This window comes from Vidua chalybeata, chromosome Z (genome assembly GCF_026979565.1).
Source record: "Vidua chalybeata isolate OUT-0048 chromosome Z, bVidCha1 merged haplotype, whole genome shotgun sequence".
Classification (NCBI taxonomy): Eukaryota; Metazoa; Chordata; class Aves; order Passeriformes; family Viduidae; genus Vidua; species Vidua chalybeata.
The window spans coordinates 12,809,626-12,830,594 of NC_071570.1; the positions used below are offsets into that span (position 1 = coordinate 12,809,626).

At 34.2% G+C, this 20,969-nt stretch overlaps 1 protein-coding gene across 5 annotated transcripts in view; it reads left to right on the plus strand.

The window, feature by feature from the left end:
* The window catches only part of AGTPBP1 (ATP/GTP binding carboxypeptidase 1), a 63,285-nt gene that overhangs the window by 13,412 nt on the left and 28,904 nt on the right, over positions 1–20,969 (plus strand). For 4 of the 5 annotated variants that reach the window (XM_053932121.1, XM_053932122.1, XM_053932118.1 and 1 more), the window contains exons 4-19: positions 3,214–3,344; positions 3,883–3,950; positions 4,367–4,430; positions 4,774–4,920; positions 5,176–5,307; positions 7,143–7,236; positions 8,843–8,880; positions 10,398–10,606; positions 11,016–11,193; positions 12,614–12,711; positions 13,734–13,850; positions 14,487–15,199; positions 18,664–18,747; positions 19,002–19,088; positions 19,175–19,323; positions 20,753–20,840. In XM_053932121.1, the coding sequence (XP_053788096.1) occupies positions 3,214–3,344; positions 3,883–3,950; positions 4,367–4,430; positions 4,774–4,920; positions 5,176–5,307; positions 7,143–7,236; positions 8,843–8,880; positions 10,398–10,606; positions 11,016–11,193; positions 12,614–12,711; positions 13,734–13,850; positions 14,487–15,199; positions 18,664–18,747; positions 19,002–19,088; positions 19,175–19,323; positions 20,753–20,840 (2,397 nt within the window). Of the gene's footprint in view, positions 1–3,213; positions 3,345–3,744; positions 3,773–3,882; positions 3,951–4,366; positions 4,431–4,773; positions 4,921–5,175; positions 5,308–7,142; positions 7,237–8,842; positions 8,881–10,397; positions 10,607–11,015; positions 11,194–12,613; positions 12,712–13,733; positions 13,851–14,486; positions 15,200–18,663; positions 18,748–19,001; positions 19,089–19,174; positions 19,324–20,752; positions 20,841–20,969 lie in introns of those variants that run through there. The other variant, XM_053932120.1, reaches the window with a different exon arrangement.

Here is a 20,969-nt window from a genome sequence, read left to right on the forward strand (position 1 = left end):
GCTGAAGACATGAAATGTAGATAGCTCTATTTATGTTGGAAGACTTTATACAAGATGAATAGGCTAAAACCATTTTAAAGATATCTCTGCTGTAATAAGCAGTTATTGCTGTTGATAGCAACTCTGTCCCCAGGAGGAGATTATAACTCTAAATCTTAGAACTTAAGTTGTTATACTGCCCAGTACTGAGAATTATTTACCCTACCTAAACCTTTTAAAGCTTTTATTAACTATGGAAGAATTGTGTAAGTGCCAGCTTCTTGTACGTGGTAAATTGCTTCCATGTGTCAGTGTTGCTTGAGTTTTCTAGGTTGCAGCAGTCAAAAACCAGGTTTGCTCTGACATTTTAATGCCTGTAAGTGAATTTTATCTTTGCAAAAACTTTTTTTAAAAAATGGTTGCTGTTATTATTATTGTTATTGTTACTGCTATTATTATTATTGTATTTATTTATTTATTTATTTATGTTTCATTATTCCTGAGCATCAGCTTTGTTTTCTTGGATTGTTTTCATCTTTCAAACTACATTAATTTCATTGTGGGACCAATGGTGTACCACAATGGAAGTGATATGCACACACACACACGAGTTGAAGCAGCAGTTCTCTTACACATCGGCTTACATGTGGATGGCTGGACTCCTACTTCTTTTGCTTGTGGAGCTGGTGAAGATAACGTCCTACATAATTTGGTCAGTTTGTGTATTGGATCAACAGAGCTTGTGGATTTCATTACAATCTTGTGTCAATATTGGAGCATTTCAAGTTCAATGTATAAATGGAGAAGCAGAGATAACCAAAACAAAGCTTATACAAATAATAATGGCTTTATACTATTCAGCGTGGTGTTAGATGATGAGAAAGGATTGGAGTGATTATGTTTACTTACACAAGGAAATACGTTTCAGCACCCAAGATAGATTTAATTTAGATTAAAAAATAATTAAATTTTAATAATTAAAAACTGTAATGATTAATTATTTTTTAAAATTTTAAATTAAAGTCTTGCAAATAACAGAGAAGGTGATAGGCTTACTTCACAACATAAAATTACTCCTATTTAAGAGCTATGATTAATATAACCATTTCTTATTCTTGTTCTTACCAGCTTGTTAAGTATCATCTGTAATCTGAAATTGATTTTTTGCAATGCTTCTCATTTAGATGTCTGTGTAGAACAGTGAGAGCGGTAGAAGCAGTTTTCTGTGCAGCTCTCACATCAGTTTGCCTTTTTGGCAGCATAACTTTTGCCCTCAACTAACTTTTCCCCATAATTTTAACATTTTTGTAGAATTAACTGTAAGTGCGAAATCTTTACACAGATGTAAGATATAAATCATGGAGTAATAATTCCTCATTGTTATAAACAAAACTGACTATTCATAAAGCTAGTATCGTAGACTTTACTTTTATTGTAGATAAAGCAGTGTGTGTGTAAAATGAATTATTATTGATTATTGTAGGACTCTAATGTTACGAATGAAAAGCCAAGGTAGTTAATGCATGGAAGTCAGAGTTTCCTGTAGTTAATTGCATGACTACAATTAAAATGTTAAACATCTGTTTAAAAATTACTGTCATGTAGGAATGTGAATCTCAAAACTATTCTGAATAATTTTTATGATCTAAAAGTATAGAACAAATAAAATGGTTTCTATACTGACTCTGTTTAGAATAAACACAATTCTTTCTTTCTACTTATCTGTATAAATGCCTGGACTGAAGTGGTGTCACTAAAAAACATTTTCAAGGCAAATTTTTGTTGGCAGGACTATTGCGTTTGCTGGTTTTGATAGCAGGGTAGAGGCTGCGGGGGCACTTTCTGTGAGAAGCTGCTGGAAGCTTCCTCCATGTCCAGCAGAGATAATCCCTGGTGGCTCCAATACGGACATGCTGCTGGCCAAGGCTGGGCCAGTCAGAAATGGTGGTAACACTGCTGTGATAAGAAATTTAAGATGAAAGGAAAAAAAGATATTATGCAGATGTAATTGTGGCCAGAGAAGAGTAGGGTGAGAACAAGTGAGAGGAACAACTGCAGACACCAAGGTCAGTGGAGAAGGAGGAGGAGGTGCTTGAGTTACCAGAGCTGAGGTTCTCCTGCAGCCCATGGTGCAAACCATGGCAAGGCAGCTGTACCCTGTAAAAGAGTGACCCACACTGCAGCAGTTTTGGGAGGACTGTTGCTCATAGGATGGGCTCACATTGCAGCAGTTCACTGAGAGCTGCTGCTCATGAGATGGACTCATGCTGGAGAAGTTCATGGAGAACTGTCTCCCATGGGTGGGACCCCAGGGTGCAGCAGGGAAACAGCTCCCCTCCCTGAGCAGCAGGAGAAGCCTTGTGTGATGAACTGCCATAACCCCCATTCCCTGTCTCCCTGCACTGCTGGGGTATGAGGCAGAACTGGAAGGAAGGAGGGGGTGGCAGGAAGCTGTTTTTAAGGGGTTATTTTACTTCTCATTATCCTGCTCTGATTTTGTCAGTAATAAATTCACTTCATATCTCTAAGTTGAGCTTGTTTTGCCCATGATGATATTTGGTGAGTGATCTCTCCCAGTCCTTATCTCAACCCACGAACCTTCATTTAAATTTTCTCTCCTCTGTCCAGCTGCAGAGGGGAGTGAGTGAGTGGCTTTGCTGGGTGCCTGGCCTGCGGCCAGCATAAACCCACAACAGCAGGCCAAAATGCCCTTGTAGTCACAATGAACCCAAACTTGGATGATAATTCTAGAAACCTTCCTAAGTTCTTTTCTTCAAAATGGTGTTCTTCAGCTGGTGTGCGCTAGTTTGCTCACTTCACGAATGACATTATTTTTTTCCTTTTCTGAAATGCTGTCCCGTGAGACAAGCAGTCTTTCGGTCTGTTTGTAGCCATTTTTCCCTTGAATGGCAGGTTTGATAGGGTATCTTGTCACTTAACATAAATTAATAAATATAAGTCACTCTAGATGGCATAGACTAAGAACATTTGTTATTAATCTGCATTTTACTTGCTGTTCCCTGTTCACAGTTGCTCTTGGAGATGCTGTTACATACAATTAGTCTGTTGCAGTGCAGGCTTTGCAAAATCTGTAAATTTGCAAGAATTAAGACTGTTTTCCAATTCAGATAAAATATGGAAGTGAATTAGCCACACTCATTACTGTAGCATCAAGTTTCTGTTGTTAGGAGCTTTTTCTCTGATTCAGATGGAAAAATTGTATCTTTTTTGTAGTGTTTCTGCCAATTCTCGGACTATATACCTGCTGTCACAGCTGGAGAAGATCAATTTGGACTCTGTATTAGGAGAATCAGACAGTGCCAGATATGTTACCTCAAAGATCCTTCATCTGGTCCAGAGTCAAGGTAATTATCTAGGCTTTGTGGTTTTGGTTGTTTCCCTTTTGACCCTTGCTTCTTGTATCTCCCTTGTTGGACTTAAGTTTTGATTTAGGGAACTTGATTATCCATATGTTTTTGTCACTGATTGTTGAAACCGTCTGTTTAAGACCATATTTAATGTATCTAGTATAATATTGGTAGTGCTGAGTACACTTTGTGTTGTCAAATAGCTGTAATTTGAGCAATAATTAGCTTCATACATATATGTGTCTGTGTGTTATATATATATGAAAAGTAGAAGTATCTGGAAGGCAACTTTCTTACTGATATTTTTCTTCACTTTTTTTTCTAGGCCATCACAAGATTGCTGAACAATTGAAAACAAAAATTAGTTTTAAAATTGCTTAAGTCTTTAACTTAGATCTTAGTATACACATATATGCATTTTTTTAGTAAGTTTTATTATTTGCCGTGTAAATTTTCTTGTCAATTTGTAGATGTACTGGCTTGCAGTAAACATATTTTTTTACTGCAAGCCATTACTGGTCTTTTTCTCTGACAGAAAAAACCAGGAAGGAGATGACTTCTAAGAGCTCCACTGGAATAGAAATTATCCTGTCAACCCTAGAGGTAAAATCTTTAATTTTTTTTTATGGGTTCATAGCAGTTTTGCATTTTGTCATTATGAAATGTATGTATTTCCTATTATATTTGTATTATGAAATATGTTGTTATCCTATGGAGTCTTCAAAACTTGTGTTGGTCTGTTATGAATAGATACAGTCTTTAAGTAACCTACTTGTGAATTTCTCTCCCTGATATTTAGATATTTTAAGAAATTGCTTGTCACTTATCAGTTCTAATTGATGTACCATACTACAAAGTCTGTTTTAATTGGTTTTGTGGTTAATTTGGACTGGTTAGTGGGGTGGTTGCTACGTGGGTACATCCAAAGTTCTATTTAATTTTTTGGTGGCAATTCCTCCTATCTTTCCAAACCATTATTAGACTGCTATGTTAAACACAGATCTCTTTTTTTATTGCAGAATACAAGAGATCCTCAAACTATTCTAAATATATTGAATATTCTCATTGAGATAGTCTCAGTTGGTAAGTTTTCATTAAGGAGCAATATATGATTATATTTATGCTTGCTTTTTCAGATGTTTTTTGTTTCCTCTAGTTAATTTTTATTGTTGTTGGGTTTTTTGTAAAGTATCATTATTTTGGTTTTTGTTGTTAATTGCTGAAGATATGCAGAATTAAAAGAATGTAAAGACTGAAGTTAGCTTTCTAATAATCCTACACAATAGTTTGTTGCTTTAAGTCTAGCATGTTCTTGCATATATAATGAAAATACTGCTGTTCTAAAGACTTAACTTCATTATAACTGTATCTTAGATATTTAATTGTTCTTTGGCTTTAGATGTATCAGTTCAGTTTTAATTTCTAGGTGGTGGTCGGAGAGCAAGTGTCTTAGTCACCAAAGGAGGGACACAGATCTTGTTACAACTGCTTTTGACTGCCAGCAAAGACTCTCCACCAAATGAAGAACTAATGGTGCTTCTTCATACTCTTCTTGCAAAAATTGGTCCAAAAGGTGATACTATGGCTTAATAATTACAGTTTTATAATTAAAACTTAATAGTTATTTTCTGTAATGGTGTAAGCATCCACATACTCAGAATCTGTAGAGTAGAAAAAAAAATAAAGTGAAGTAATTAGAGGGGAGGAAAGATTGGTGGAAAGTAGATAAGCAGAGTTGACATCAGTAGAAAGAGTTCAGTAATTTAACTTCTATTTTTTTAACAATTTCAAAATCAGTGTGATTTATCTTGTATTTCTTTGATGTCAGACAAGAAGATTGGCATGAAAGCAAGAATAAATGGTGTCCTAAACATATCATTGAATTTAGTGAAGCATAATTTGCAGAACCACAGGCTAGTATTGCCATGTCTTCAAGTATTAAGAGTTTATTCAACCAACTGTAAGTATTGCAGAAAATTCTTTTCTTTCCTATGTGAATAAAGATTTTTATCTAGATAAGGTTAAAATATCAACTCTGAGTGCATGTTTAATATTAGTTATTTAAACTATTTTTTTTCTGAGAATTTTCTCCTTATATCCTCAAAATGCTTAAATTCTAGAAAAAGAATTTTTTTGATCAGTGCTACTGGATGTGTGGAATTTTGAGCCATCTAATTTGCATAAATGGTAGTGTTTAAAGCTCTAAACTAGAAAGGCTAACATTTTGCTTGCAGAAGCACTTAGAGATAAATAATTATTATCTTTATTATTCATTCTCATGTTTTTTTTTATTTCTGACATTATATTCATTTTTTTATTACCAATTTAAAACTTGGTTAACCCTGAAAATATTTCAATTATTTCTTAATTAAACATTTTCCTTACTCCTTTTATTCAAGTGCTCCACTCTCCACTATTGGATTAGTATTCTTCCACAAGAGCCTAGTTGTTTGAGCAGGCAGTAGGAAGTTGATGAAAATAGCGAGGTTCTTTCTGTATCTCAACTGTCATTTAGATGCTCTTAATTTTTTTCATTTGAGCTTGAAATGGTTGTTAATCTTCTTATTTATGTGCAAGAAATTTAAAACATGGCCATGTTCCTTCTCAGAGAAATGATTTGATAATCAGTAAGATTGTTTTCAGGGTCATTCACATGAGCAGCAATAATTCATAAAGCCCTAATAATTTCAAAGCGTGGAAGCTTTATTTCTGTTGAGCTATCTGACAATGAGGTGAAACACTCCTAAAATGAAAAGTCTAATGCAGATAGCTACATTAGTTACATCACTTATCTGAAAACTTGCTTCATCCTGAAAATGGGACTGAGTCTCTAATTTGACTTCTTAGATCAGTTCTGTATTTCTCACTCTTTATAAAAAGAAAAAGTAGTAGTTTATAATTTTCTGATGAGTAGTAGTTCTTCAAGTTTGTATACAGTTACGATTAGACTGAGTCCTAACTTGGCTTAGATTCTGGTATGATGTTGCTGCTAATGATGATGAAATTGCCACTTGGATTCAGGTACTAAATTCTACAGTGCTAACAGAATTTATTATACTGAAGTAAATTCTTAGCTGCTCTCTTCCTAGTTTGTTAGGAGAACATATTGCTAAACTCAGTCAGGAATGGAATTTCTTTGTCTATGTCAGCAGTTTGTATTTTCAGTTGGCTATTGAACTTCAAACATATACTTTAAGCACATATTTCTCTAAAATAGGTCTTAGCATATTTTCCTTTCATTTGCTCCCAGTCAAATAGATTACTTTTATGATTTTTTTTTCCTGAGAACGTATATTCAGAACATGCAGTTCAGGAAAACTGTACCAATTGGCAGTTTTAAATTGAATAGCAGACTCTTGGATTTCAAATCCTGGTGAATATACCTGTTTGTCCAAATACTGAAGGGTCACAGTCATGCAGTCTATGACAGCAAGTCATAGAACCTGAAATTTTAGAAAACCTGCTGTTTCAATAAGCTGTGAATTTCTATAAAGAAAATTGTTTTGTGTTGTATCTTAGTACCAAAGATAGCAGAAGCCTGCATTGGAAGTAATATGTGGTTTTATTTGTAAATAATAATTTTCTTCTTCTCCAAGTTTTATCAGGATTAGGTCGTCATGTTAATTATGTGTAGAGTAGCATCTGCTTGTCACTGCATGTCTTAAAGGACTAAAATATCTAGCATTTTTTGTACTTCAAAATTAACTTGTGTCAATTTTAGTTTTGAGTATATGGATCTTTTTCTTTTGCCTTTCTTACTACATTGTGTTAAAATGGATTGCCTTTAACTTCCAGCCGTAAACGCAGTATCTCTGGGAAAGAACGGAGTAGTAGAACTGATGTTTAAGATTATTGGCCCTTTTAGTAAAAGGAACACTAGCCTTATGAAGTAAGTAAGATTTCATTAATATATTATATGGTAAAACCTTGTAAGTTTTTTCAAAACTTACTTGTAAATGAAAAACCGTATTGGAGAAATCACATGCAATTAATATTTGAAGATTAAAGTGAAAGGTGATGAGAATCTCACAAATATGAGAGATTTTATTTTTTTCCCAGTAGAGTAACACAAAATACTTGAATGTCTATTTGCAGTACTGGTAAAATAATATACATTATTCTTTATCTCTAATATTCCTGCATGGAAACTGTACAGTGGTTAACCCCAAATCATAACAAGCAGATAAGACAATCCCATCATTTTTCAGTTTATTTCTACAACACCAAGCCTGACAGAGTTCAAGAGCATTTAGATAATGCTCTTAGGCACAGGATGTGATTCTTGGGAGTGATGCTGTGCAAGGCCAGGAGTTGGACTTGATGATCCTTGTGTACCTCTTCCAGTTCAGCCTATTCAATTATCTGCTTTGTGCTTTTAATGTGACACTGTCCCTTTTGTTTGATAATAGAATTTTTTTCCATTTTTCTGCAAAGCAAATAGACATCCGGAGGAAGAACATAAAACATAGAATAGGAAGCCTTAGCAATTACTGTCTTGTAGGCTATTATGTTAAAAAAATTAAAATTCACTGTGTAGGTGAAGGTGGTGACTTTAGATTCCCACTCTGATGGTGGTTGTAGCTTTAGGGCTTTTTGTTTGGTTGGGTTTTTTTTATTTGGATTGGGTTTTTTGGGTGAATGTACGGTTAAAAAGTAGCCAAGTGGATGTAACTGAATAATCCTTTCTTTATATACTCCATCTTTTTGAAATATATAGCAGTGGAAAACTAAATTTTTCATCTGATTTGCAAAGTATTAATCTCATATTCTAACTTTGTTAAAAAAGAAACAGCATTATGTGATCAAAATCTGGTGTTTGTGATCACAGGAGTAGGGTTCAAAAAATGTGTCCTGTTCCTTTAAGGCTCAGCTAAAATTCCACATATAAACATACTGTTCTGTGATGTGACTAGTCATGATATCCTTGTTTATGGTCTAAGATCAGATGCATCAGATCTATCTTCACTTATTTTTCTTTTATGAAAAATAAGTATATATGTTTTGTAGTTGCACAGTTGACTTGAGGGAAGATCTTTGGGTACAAGACAAATCTCATGCTGACCATCTTGTGTTATAGTACAGATTGATGGGCACTGCTTCTTAATATATTCATATACTGCCTGCTGGTACTGACCTACAGTTTTCTAAAATAATGTCCTTTACTTTGTGGAAGTACTTGTTCTACTGCTAACAAAGACATGAATTTCACAATATCACAACCAGTGAGTGTCGGTCATAAACATTATGTTGCCACAGTGAAAAGCTGGAAGTTTGTATAGATGTTGCATTGATATTTTTAAGTTTTGTTATCAGACTTCAAATATATGATCTTGTAGTAATATAAAAGTGAAGTCTGTGCTACAGTGCAACCAGGAAAACATGAAGTTAGACTCTATATAAGTCTGTAAGCAGTAAATAATTTGCATAGTTTTACAGTGTTGTAGATTAAGCTTACTGGTTGGTTGCTGTTTTGACTTTTCTTGTTATGTTGACAGGGTTGCTTTAGACACACTTGCTGCATTGCTAAAATCAAGTAAGTGTTTGACTACAAGAAAATGTCTACTTGAGCGATAATGGGTGTGTGTGTATATATGGACACAGTAAAACTAAACATTAAAATCGGTGGCCAAAACAAAAATAAGGCTAGGGAACCTAGAAATAACTTTCATCTGCAGTTTCTGATGCTTTTTTATGTTGTATATACATGAATGTTTAATATTTGGTTAGTGTTTCTCTAGTTGTGCAGCAGAAAGGCTGCACTACTTCTGCAGAACTGATCTAGGTCCAAGGTGGACAAATATCTTTTTACATTCACTCACCTCAGCCATTCAGTAATAGATGTCTATAGCTTAACTCCTGTGCCTCTTTTTTACACATACATCTGAAAATATCTGTTGGATGCCAAGGGAAAATATAGGCATTCTTCAGTACCTTCCTGAATAATTACGACTTGGGTCCGAATAACAAATCTGTCAGTGATGCTCATGAAGTGGAATTAAAGGTAACAAAACCAGTGGTGTGATTCCAGATATGGACTGTCTCAGCCAGCAGCAATTGATCTTCACAATGTCATCTTTGCAGATTTTGAACCAGCATTGTAACTAGCAAGGAATTAAAAAATCATTTTCTCCAAAGAGTTGTGTTAAAGCGACAACACTCATAGTAGTTTTAGTAGAGTTGAATAAGAATTGAGATGTGATGAGATTTGCAGAAAACCATTTCAAACAAATGGTGAGAAATTTCTGTACTGACTACAGGGTCCTGAGTTTATTAATGTTTATTCAGTGTAATACCATGGTCTTACAGGTTTGTGTATTTATGAATTTTTCAATTTCTCCCTGGGAAGTTTAGGGAAAGAAATATTTCTAAATTGTTGTCAGTATTCCATTCTATAAATTGTCAGTTTAACATTGGGGAGGAAAATGAGGTGTTCTCATTTGTGTCTTTAAAACAGGAGGTCTTGTTCATTTATTTAGGGATGTCTTCTCCTTAGTGGTTTTAACTTGTAACTTCATATACTTTATATAATTAAATATTTTCATAACAACATTAGTCTACTATATATGTATATTCCAGCTGTCATACTGATTACCCAGTATTAGGGGTAGAAGTATTTTCAGCTTATGAAATTTGAGTGATAGTTATAAAACTATATGGATTGGAAGTGAAGTTTGTTTCAAATCTTGTATCTGGACAGTGTGTGTAGATAGTGATAGATATGCTTTGTAGAAATATTTTTGGTTTTTAATTTATTGTGTGACAACATCTTAAAATTGCCTTTTAAGTGTAATGCATGCTATTCTTCTAATAAACCATGAAAATTACGTGAAATGTTCTAAGATTGAGGTTTAGGCTACTGGTCTTAGTTTTCCAGTCATTTCTGTTTAGGTTGATGTAAAACACTGCTAAGGGTGGCTAAAATACTACTCAAACTGAAACAATTCTGTTACTTGGTTAAAAATAATAATTTAAACATTGAAAGTAAAATTTGAAAATAATATTAAAGTCACTGGGCAATTTTAATTTTCTTTCCTAACTTTTTTTGCAAAGAAACAAATGCCAGGAGAGCAGTAGACAGAGGATATGTGCAGGTGCTTATAACGATTTATGTTGATTGGCACCGTCATGATAGTCGACACAGATACATGCTGATACGTAAAGGAGTGTTACAGTGCATTAAAAGTGTTACAAACATCAAACTGGGAAGAAAAGCATTTATTGATGCTAATGGGATGAAAATTCTTTACAACACTTCACAGGTAAGTTTATCCTGATAGGGTTTTTTTATGTTGTTATTTTTGCCTTTTTGGCTATGACCTCAGGTTTGTCATATTTCTTTTATGAGATTCATGGTCATTCCTGATTATGGGAATAAGGATTATATTCTGTACCCCACTGAAACATTGAAAGAGTATAGAATTAAATTTGTATTTGCTGTTATTTTGCTGTGGCTATCTCTGGGAGGGATAGTTGAACTTAGTTTTAAAAAAGAGGGGGTGAAAATGTCTTTCTATGGTGAAGTTTGGATTTTTAAATAAGATGAATTTGAGTTGCTAGAAGTTTTTCTGCCCTTCAAAGAAGACATGAACCAATTTTTTTGTAAATAGTATAAAAATGTAGTTTGACTTTCAATTTGAGAAATACTTTTCTTCATTTTTCTGTTAACAGGAATGCCTTGCAGTAAGAACTCTTGATCCTCTTGTCAATACATCCAGCCTAATAATGAGAAAATGTTTTCCCAAAAATCGTCTTCCTTTACCAACTATTAAAAGTGCTTTCCATTTCCAACTCCCAGTTATTCCTGCCAGTGGTCCTGTGGCTCAGCTGTACAATTTGCCTCCTGATGGTATGGTGATTTTGTAGTACTTTGTCTTTGAGTATGTCTAATTTCACTTTGCGGAAAGTGGAATCAAATAAGTGCACTTATTTGTGTTCTCTGCTAAAAGGACTCTGAGACACTTCTCAACAAGCAAAGGGTCTGTGACTGTTGGTGTGGAGCACCAATTTCTAATGTTAAGTTTAAAGTGATAGAAATTTTGTCCAGACACATGTAGTTATAAAATAAAAGAGGAATAAGGACTAAAAGGTGACGTTCACCAAATTCTGAAGTGTAAAGAGCAGGCTGTATTCAAACTTAAGTGGTCTCTCCTTTCAACTCATGTAGCATATATATTCTCTTATGTGGAACGTGTTGTAGTGTACATCCTGTCTTACAGGAGCTTATATCCCTTCCTTTCTTTTTGTTACTTTGATAAATTAGGATGTGATGCATTTAGATTAATGTTTGCCATTTGAAGCACTGGCCTTTATATGTTATTGTGGTTATTCCTTCATTTGCATAATGAGAAAGTAGAACTGCTTTCTTGAACTGTTGCAGTCCCTTAGAAAACACTGTACTGCAAAGCATTTATATGGTTCTTTGTAGAAAATCGATTCATCCCATTGTGAACACCTTTCATTATTTTCAGGTGATTAATACATATTCCAATAAGGTGAAACAGCTTCAGACCTGGTAAGCAACTAATGAAGTTGCTGTCAGAAAATTAATCTGAAATGAAGGGTCAAAGTCAGCTTATTAATATTTTTTATTCATGATATCTCCTGAAACAAAATCTCCTGAAAGTAAGCTATCCTATTGGGGTTCATGTGGGTCAGACTCCAGTAGTTCAAAGATTGTTTATGTTTTGTCTTCAAAGTAGAAATAGATTTAGAAATGTGTTTCAAAACCCACAGAAATTAAATCTCTGCTTAATACAGTAGATTGGTACTGTATTGTACCTATTTAGAAATATCTTTGTTTACTAAAGTGAACTAATGATTTTTTAATAGATTGTTACCTGTTATAAAAGAAGTGAAAAACCTAAAGGAAATAGGATACATAGTGCTTTAAAAGGAAGACGTTTATATTAAAAGACATGTGGAATGTTGCGGGGTGGGTAGAGGTCTGGGTTTATTAAAAATATAATCTTGTATAGTTAGTATTGTAAAAGCAGTACATATAGTCATTCTGCATACAGTAGAAAATCAGCATAATTTGCAAACTTCTAAATGAGCCTTTTAATGACAATCAGCAAATTTTCTGCATGGAAAACACTATGAGAAAACTTAACAAAACCTCCCCAGCACTAGTTTACTAATTGGTTTTCACATTTTTTTCAAGGAGTACGTGAAAAAGAAAATAAACATGGAGCATCGAAAATCTTCTTTGAGCATGTATAATTGGATTAAATGTATAATCTGCCTTACAAAACCTTTTTGTATTGTAGTGGATGATGTAGTAGATGAAAGTGATGATAACGATGATGCTGAAACAGAATCAGAAATTGAAACTGAAATTGATGATGACAAGGACCAACATTTTAAGGTTGGTAGAGACAAAATTAATAGGCAAAGTCAGATACAACATTTTTTTATTTAAATTGCTTGAATCTGGTATATAAGCGCATTTTAAGTATTAGACGTAGTTTGAGGAGGTTGTCAGGGCAATTTCTAAAATTAAAAAAGCTTCATAACTTAAACAAGGTGTGTGCTGCTTGAAAATATCAGCCATTCTTGTTCAGATTGCTTCAGGATTTTTGTCAAAATTTATTTGCTTCACATGTGATGTATCTGGAGTGCAGTGGAACAGAACCACGGAACAGAACCACTCCTTTAGCAGTGTTCCTTTCCCATCTTGTACTTCTCTCAGCCTGCTTTTCTCATGTAAACTGGTCCATAAGGAGGAGCTGCTCTAACCTTTTCCAGCATTCTGGATTGGTATTGGCTAGATCAGTGTTTCAGCAAGATAGCTGAATTTCAGCCAGCTGTAGAGGTAGACATCATACCTCTAACTGTTGTACCACTTAGGGATGGTATTCTCCTGTTCTCTAGGTGCCAGTTGGGACATGGATGGGTATTTAGTCAGAACTGCCTTATTCTATATTTTTGTGTTATGTGTATTCAGGAGTTAATAGAATTGTCTATCCATGAACTGGAAAAACATAATATATTCAAGGATCTCATGAGCCCGGATGGAGGGAGTATCTTCCATAGAAGCAGTATTGCTTTGTCACTGCAATCAGGTGAAGTCTTCACGTTCCAAGTTCTGTGCTGGGAATATGCACAGATTTCTTGTAAAATCTGATATCTGTGTATATGAAGATTGGATGAAAGCAAGTAAATTGAGATGTTTGTAATACTGCTGTTGAAATGGAGGTGTAGGCATACTAATAATACTGAGCAGTCTAGATCATCATGGTGAAGGCAGCAGTTCAGCTATTTTTTAAATAGTGGTATTTTATCTTTTAAAGCATGGCTGTATCAGGTGTAAAGGTGAATGTTTCAGATTAATGTGTAGAAGTTCATTAATTTTGGATGCAAGATTAATTTGTTCTGGTGATCTTTCAGAATGATGATATTGAGACTGATATTAATAAACTGAAACCTAGACAGGAATTGAGAAGACCCATAGAAGAACTGAAAATGTATGAGCAATTTTTCCCAGAACTTTCAGAAAACTTTCAGGTAAAGTATATTGTTCCCAGGACATTTCTGGCCATGTCAGGTTGACTCTGGGATATACTTTGATGTTCTTTTTTGGGTGGACAGTTCCTCTAGCCAAGAATCAGGGGTCTGCAGTTCTGGACCTACATATGGGAGTACTTTATCGTAAATTATTTAGTTAGGTGTTATGGTTGCTTCAGTCTTACTGAGAAAGGGGTACACTTGGTAGATATAAAGGAAAACTGTTTTCTGATGTCTGATTATTGTATACAGCAGAAAGTAAAATAGTGAAGAAGGACATGAGATTTCTGAGAACGCTTAATTGTGTTTGGCATCTCCTTAAATGCTGTGCACCTGCTTAAAATAGGTAGTTAAAATGCCTAGGTAATTGCATTGACTTTATACTTTGTTTTTAATGAACTGCTTGTTATTGCTTTAAGGCCTTTTTGTAAAAGATAAACTCATTGCTCTGATGCAAAAGACAAACTCTGATGTAAAAGACAAACTTCATTGCTCTGATGCCTTGTAACAGCTGTCACCTTTTAAATTTCATTTAAAACAATAAAAGACAAATGTTTCTAATGTACTTGAAACTTGGGAACAGTATATTTTTTGTTAATAATCTTTTAAATTATTTTTTCACCTTTGTTTTTTAAGGAATGGGACTTAGTTTCCAAGGAACCAAAGCCTTTTGTACCTGATGCAAATTTGAGTGGACCTATTGTTGTTCCTACGGCCAGTGAGGAGCACTCTACTGAAACAAACACATCAACAAAAGGAGTTGCTTTAAAGGAGTGCAATCCTTTATTGACAGAGGAATGCAATAGAAGGCCAGTGTTTCTGGAACTACCAAAGAAAGATAGCATGAAAGGCAGTAGTTTACATCACCAAAATGATCAAAGAAACATGCTTCCATCATGCCAATGTCTAAGCCAAGAAATTGTGAAAGGCTTGGACAGAATCAGTCTCCAGAATAGTGCAAAAAATGATCAATATTATGGTACAGGGTGTGTCGTAAAGAAGGAAAGCAAAGCTAACATTACTACACTTGCTTGTAGTAAACCCTGTGAGCATGTTTCACCCTGTGGAAGTAGTCTTTTTGAAGGATCATCTGTCCAGCTGGGAAAACTCTGCTGCACTGGAGTGGATTCAGAGGAGGAGGAGGATTCTAGATCTAGTTCATCAGGAGAGCATACCATGCTTCAAGTTTCTGATGTATCACCAGTTCATGACTGTGATCTTTATCTTGAAATGGTGAAGAACACAAAGTCTATTCCGGAATACTCAGAAGTGGCCTATCCAGATTATTTTGGCCATATTCCACCCCCATTTAAGGAACCTATTCTGGAAAGGCGATATGGGGTGCAGAGGTGAGTTACCGTACTCCGTTTTTCCTTGTTGTTTTCATTCCTTTGAGAAACAGTGTTTAGGATGAGATTAACCTGATGATCTCCAGAGGTCTCACACAACCCTAACTATGGCTGTGATTAACAAACGATTGTTAATCACAATTGCTGCTTACTTGGGCATTTAAAACAGTTGCCAGTGAAAAGCAGTTTGAAGGTAGGTGAGTATGCATTGATCAGTACAGAGCCATAAAGAGGAACACAGTCTGATTCTGTAATTGCTAATTCTGGAATTCAATTTCTAAATATGAAATTCAATTATGTATTCTCCCTTTCTCCCTCCTCATCATTTCCCATGTAAATCTTGTAGTTTGCAAAATAACAAACCAACCTACAAAACCCACCACCAACTAAACTTAAAAATCCTCACCTGAATGCTCCTTTCAGGTCTTAGCAAAGATAGGACAGTTAATTATTAAAAGATTCTTCACCTCTTTTCTCTGCTGAACTGAAAATCTGTCTTTCAGGGGAACATAGTGGAGAAAGTTAATAAATTAATACATGAAAGCATTTGGCTTTAGTGTTCACAGTATAAGAGAATTTAGAGTTAACAAATGCAGAGCATGCACTTTGTGTTAGGTCCTGCAGAATGACATATAACAAAAACCATATCAACACACCCTTTTATGTCTTCACTGAGCAATAATAGAAGATGATGAAGAGTGATGAGATTCTTCAGAATAATTTGTGGAGGTGGTATGAAGAGCTGGCTAATATTACATAGTGAGTTACTGTAAAAACAATATGTGAGTACAGTAGCAGAACATGTAGAGCTATGAGACCTCATAGCTAATTGCCTAATTATGAGACCGAATACCTTCACCTTTATACTGATGACTATAACCAAATTAATGAGTTTCTCTTTATTTATATTTAGATATTAAAATGATTAAGTGTCTTTAGGTGGTTGAATGAAAATCCTTCAGCTGTTTGACACAAGTAATGAAAAAGTGATCTTTGTAGTGAAATGACAAGTGCTGGAACACTAATGACATAATGAACGTATTATTCAGTGTTGAAGGAGGAGAATCTTCCCTAGCAAGTTATTTATTAGATATATTCAGCTGATTTAGAAGGGAGGTAGTCTTGAGTCAGGAATCACCTAAGAACTGCATTTAAGCAAATCTTGCAAATCCTTATGTATGTTTTTGTAGTAATTAATAATTCTGAATTTCCCTGAATAAAAACATTGAGCGAAGTCAGATACAATTTGTCTTTCCAGTGCTCATTGTTAGATATATAGCACTGGAAAAGTAAACCTTGTACGATTATACATAAGGCTGATTTCTACACCATGAAGATAATTTTAGGGTATATTTTAACTTGTAAGGTTCTATTTTTGTTGTATTTTTTATGTTGAAAGTAACTTCTTGAGGTCTTGTGGGGAACAAGAATGAAATACCAGGTAATATGGCTAAACCTGAATCAAAAATCCAGCATCACATTTTAAAGGAACACTGTTTTAAGAATTCCATTTTCTACAAACGACTCAGTCTTGATAGTGCAATATAAAAATCTTCTCAGAAATTGTTTAAAAACGGCATAATCTTTTCATGATTTCATAGTTTATAGTGGATTGTAAAAATTGTTTGGTAGGGGACATGGAAAAGCTTTAAAGTCTTTTACAAAGCTGTCTCCTAACTCTTCACATTCAGTGTGATCTACGTTCTCTGTCATGTAAGCACTTGGTTACTGCTCATTGGGAAAGTCTTACTTAGAAAATAAATAGTTGCTTTAATCCATGCATGTAATTTGAGAAAATATTGTGTGGGGTCTAAGTGTGACTTAATGGATTTTCTTCTTATTTTTATTAGGACAATGTAGAATTTGGGGTTTTTTTTAGTCTTTCAATGTGCCAGGAGATTGAATGTTTTTGAATTTGTGCTTTGGAGTGCTTTTTCTTTCTCTTTTAAATTTAGTAGCATGTAATTAATTATCACAAAATATTTCACCAATGTATTATTGTTAGGATAAATTAAATTGATTATAGCTGAAGTGTTTGATACTACTCTATCTTTTTAGGAAGAAAATTATATAGTAAAACACCCTATAAATTTAGATATTTCTATTCCTTAAAAATTTAGTTGGTTTGGGTTTTTTTTCTGTACACTTCAGTGTTTTCTAATCATCAGGATCCACAAAGGAGTAATCTCTAAGCACAGGGCTCATATCAACAGTGTTGGTCCTAGATTTCTTTTTCTTTTAATTTTCTTTAAATAGTTTGTCTTCATTTTTTGGAACGTGAAAATGTCTGCTACTACTTCTCCTTCTCATGAGCATCTTGAATACTATTTCTTCTTGGCTTTCATCTACACTGGTTAATATAATGGTATTTAAATTATGTTATTATTTATAAAATACTTATTATGGATTTTCATTGATGGATTTTGTCTTGGCAAAACTCCTGTGATATTAGGGAGTGTTATGGCATTTTAGAGGCATGCCAAGATTGAATGAGTTTTCTAAGATCAAGTGTAAGGTCAAAAATCTGTGATTCTGTCCTGAGCTGAACCTATTGAGATGGATTCTGGTGAGTCAGCCTTGTCACAATATTGTCAGTTGAATTTAAACTTGTGACTTCTTTTCTTTTTCAGTTAATTTCAGTTTAATACAATGTGCTAGAGTTGTGCACTTACCTTCTTTTTTTTTTTTTTCATTTGTTAAGAGTATTTATTTTAATTCAATTGAGAATTTCCAGTAAATATACTTTACCATTCTGTTTCTGTATTCTTCATTGTTAATCTACCTCCTTTTCTTCTTATTGCAGGTGCTGTGCAAGCTTTTCCACACAGCTCTGCCAATATATTTCATTCTTGAACTGCAACACATTCTTACTTTTCCAAGCCAGGACCTAGATACTGCCAGTTGTGCAATGGTTTTATGTTCTGGATAAGCACACACCTGACATTTGGCTGACGTCACCAAATTCTTTCTTATTTGTTACATAGTCGATAAATGAACCTAGATCTCCAGAGGTGAAAAGCTAGTTCACTAACACACTCACTGTATAACCTACTCCCTAAAACTCTTTAATTTTGGTTATGGTAGGATTCATTTAAGTTACTAATGTTATCAAGTGTTGTCATGTATTAAAGTATTAACATAAGTAATGGTTGAGTAATTTCTGCTTCTATTATAAAGTATGAAACTGCATTTTTTTCCTTCAGATAAAACCCAGTGAGTTGTGTGCATGAAAACTCAGTTCCCTCACATACAAATATTGGATTCAGGCAGCTGTGAATGCAGGTGTTTAAACTTAAATACACCTTGACTTTGTGCACATAAGTGGGGGTGAAGCTGAGGAGTGTCTGAACTGTACCACTGTCTTCATGTCAACTTCATTAGTTTCCATGTATGAGGCAATTCCTCTTTTGTGATTGGAAACAGTAAGTGACAATTTAAGTGAGAACTCTGCTTTTCTTTTTTAGAACAAAAATCTGTCAAGATATTGAAAGGCTGATTTATCAAAATGACATTATAGATAGAGTTGTGTATGACCTTGATAATTTGAGGTAAGTTTTTACCTTTCTGTAAAAAATATTCAAGTAATACTTAAGCCAGTTCTACTTTCTTTGTAATATGACTCATAATATTTACAGCAGATTTCATACTAAGTTTGATCTGACATAATAGTGCTTTTGCTATCTAGGCTGTATTTGGAGGAAGGACCAAAATAGTTTCTGAATTGATAAGTGAGGACTAAAATAAAGCTATTTGGTTTAGCTAAGTTTGTTTTATTAATTTTGGTCCCTTTTTCTACTTATAGTTGTTCTATACCAGAGGAAGCAGATGTTTTGAAGTTTAATTCCAAATTTGAATCTGGAAACCTACGGAAAGTTATTCAGATCAGAAAGTAAGATATTTGAATGCTACTTTTCATGGTTTAGGCCTTTTATTTCTGCTTCTTACGATCATTGATATGTTTTTGTTAATTTTCAGAAATGAGTATGATCTAATTCTGAACTCAGATATAAATAGCAATCATTATCATCAATGGTTCTACTTTGAAGTCAGTGGAATGAAAACTGGCATTGGTTACCGGTTTAACATCATCAACTGTGAAAAGTCAAACAGTCAGTTCAACTACGGTAAGATATGTTTCTTTGAGAAGAAATATGTAAAAAATACCTGTGATAGTCAACTCAGCTGTTTCCTTCCCTCCTCCACAGGATCAGCAGTATTCATGTTGTCAGTTTAAATTCTTTATTTTAATAATATTGCTAGAAAATATTTTGATAGCTGTAGTTAAAAAGAAGAAATGCATCTTAAACCAAGGGCTGTCAGTTTTTAAAATGAAGTTTTGTTGTAAGTGAGGCCAATGCAGAAGAAATTTACTGGTAACTGCAACTACAATTGTCTTAGGACCACTGGGCAGAGGAGAACAACAACAAAACCTGTTGATTCACTCAGATCAGCAAGAATGACAGTTGTCTTAATTAATTTATTTCTACATAGGGGTAGATGTGAATGTAAGTGGAGACATTCCAAAACAGTTTTGTCTTACTGATGGTAAAGAAAAATAAGTCTACTTTGAAATACTGGGGTTCATAAGTGAACATCGCTGTCTGTAGTAAGTAGTGTTTGCAGTGTATGCCTCATTCAAACATTTACAAATGGCTGAAAATACCTTTCTTCCTTTTGTCTGGGAGTGTGTATGTAGTGTGTATGTCACTCAGCTTAAAACTGTTTGTTTTTTCCTGCTATATTCTGAAATTTGTCCTTTAAGAAGGAAGAAATTCCTCCTCCCACCTTGAGATTCAAACTTTTGTTACTGAGTAATATTGTATTTTCCTCTGTTATACACTTTCATCCACATTGATCAAGTCACAGAATACCTGGTAGTTTGACCAGTAATAAGATGCTTTTAAGTTACTTACTAATCTTCATTAGTCAGTTCAGATTTTTTTTTTTAATGTTGTGCATACTTAATAATTTCTTTTGATTTTTTTATTGCACTGATTGAGTCAGTCAGTGTGATTGGCTAATAATCTAATAATAAATTATATTCAATTACTATGTATTTTTTCTCCTCTAACTTCATATTAAGTATTCAATGTGAATATACTATAAAAAAAACCCGGACTTTAAAGAGCTACTTGTTAAAAAAATTGTGCTGAAACATCAGGTTTTTTTCAGTTATTTACCTGAATGGATGATAGTATCAAATTTTTGCGTATTCTGTGAAGCCTTTTCATAGTGTGAGTTGGATGGAGTGGAACTGAAGACTGCTTGTACTCTACCATTCATGCAAACCTCAGCTTTCATTTAAACATTCCATTTTGGTCTTCCATAAGTCTTTTCTTTGGTTGTTATTTTCTGAAAATCAGTAACCTTTCATCATCTGGTTTAAAAAGAACACAGTACAATACCCAGACATTCATGAAAATGCACTCTGATAGTGAGTGAATAAGCAGAGGTAATTTGTAGAGTTGTATGTAAGTGTTGATGTGGTCCATTACTGCTAATATGTTTCTGTTTAATGGTAAGCATTAAAGTGAGATGCATTTCTTCTTTCAGGTATGCAGCCCCTCATGTATTCTGTTCAGGAAGCACTACGTTCTCGACCATATTGGACTCGTGTTGGGACAGATATTTGTTACTACAAGTAAGTACCCACACAAACCAAACGTACAGCAAATCTTACATTGAAGGTTAACATGAGGTCCAGTCTTTGGGCAGAAGTTCTTTTTTCTGCATTTGATAGTTCTATGTTACTCTGTTGTGAAAAGGGTTT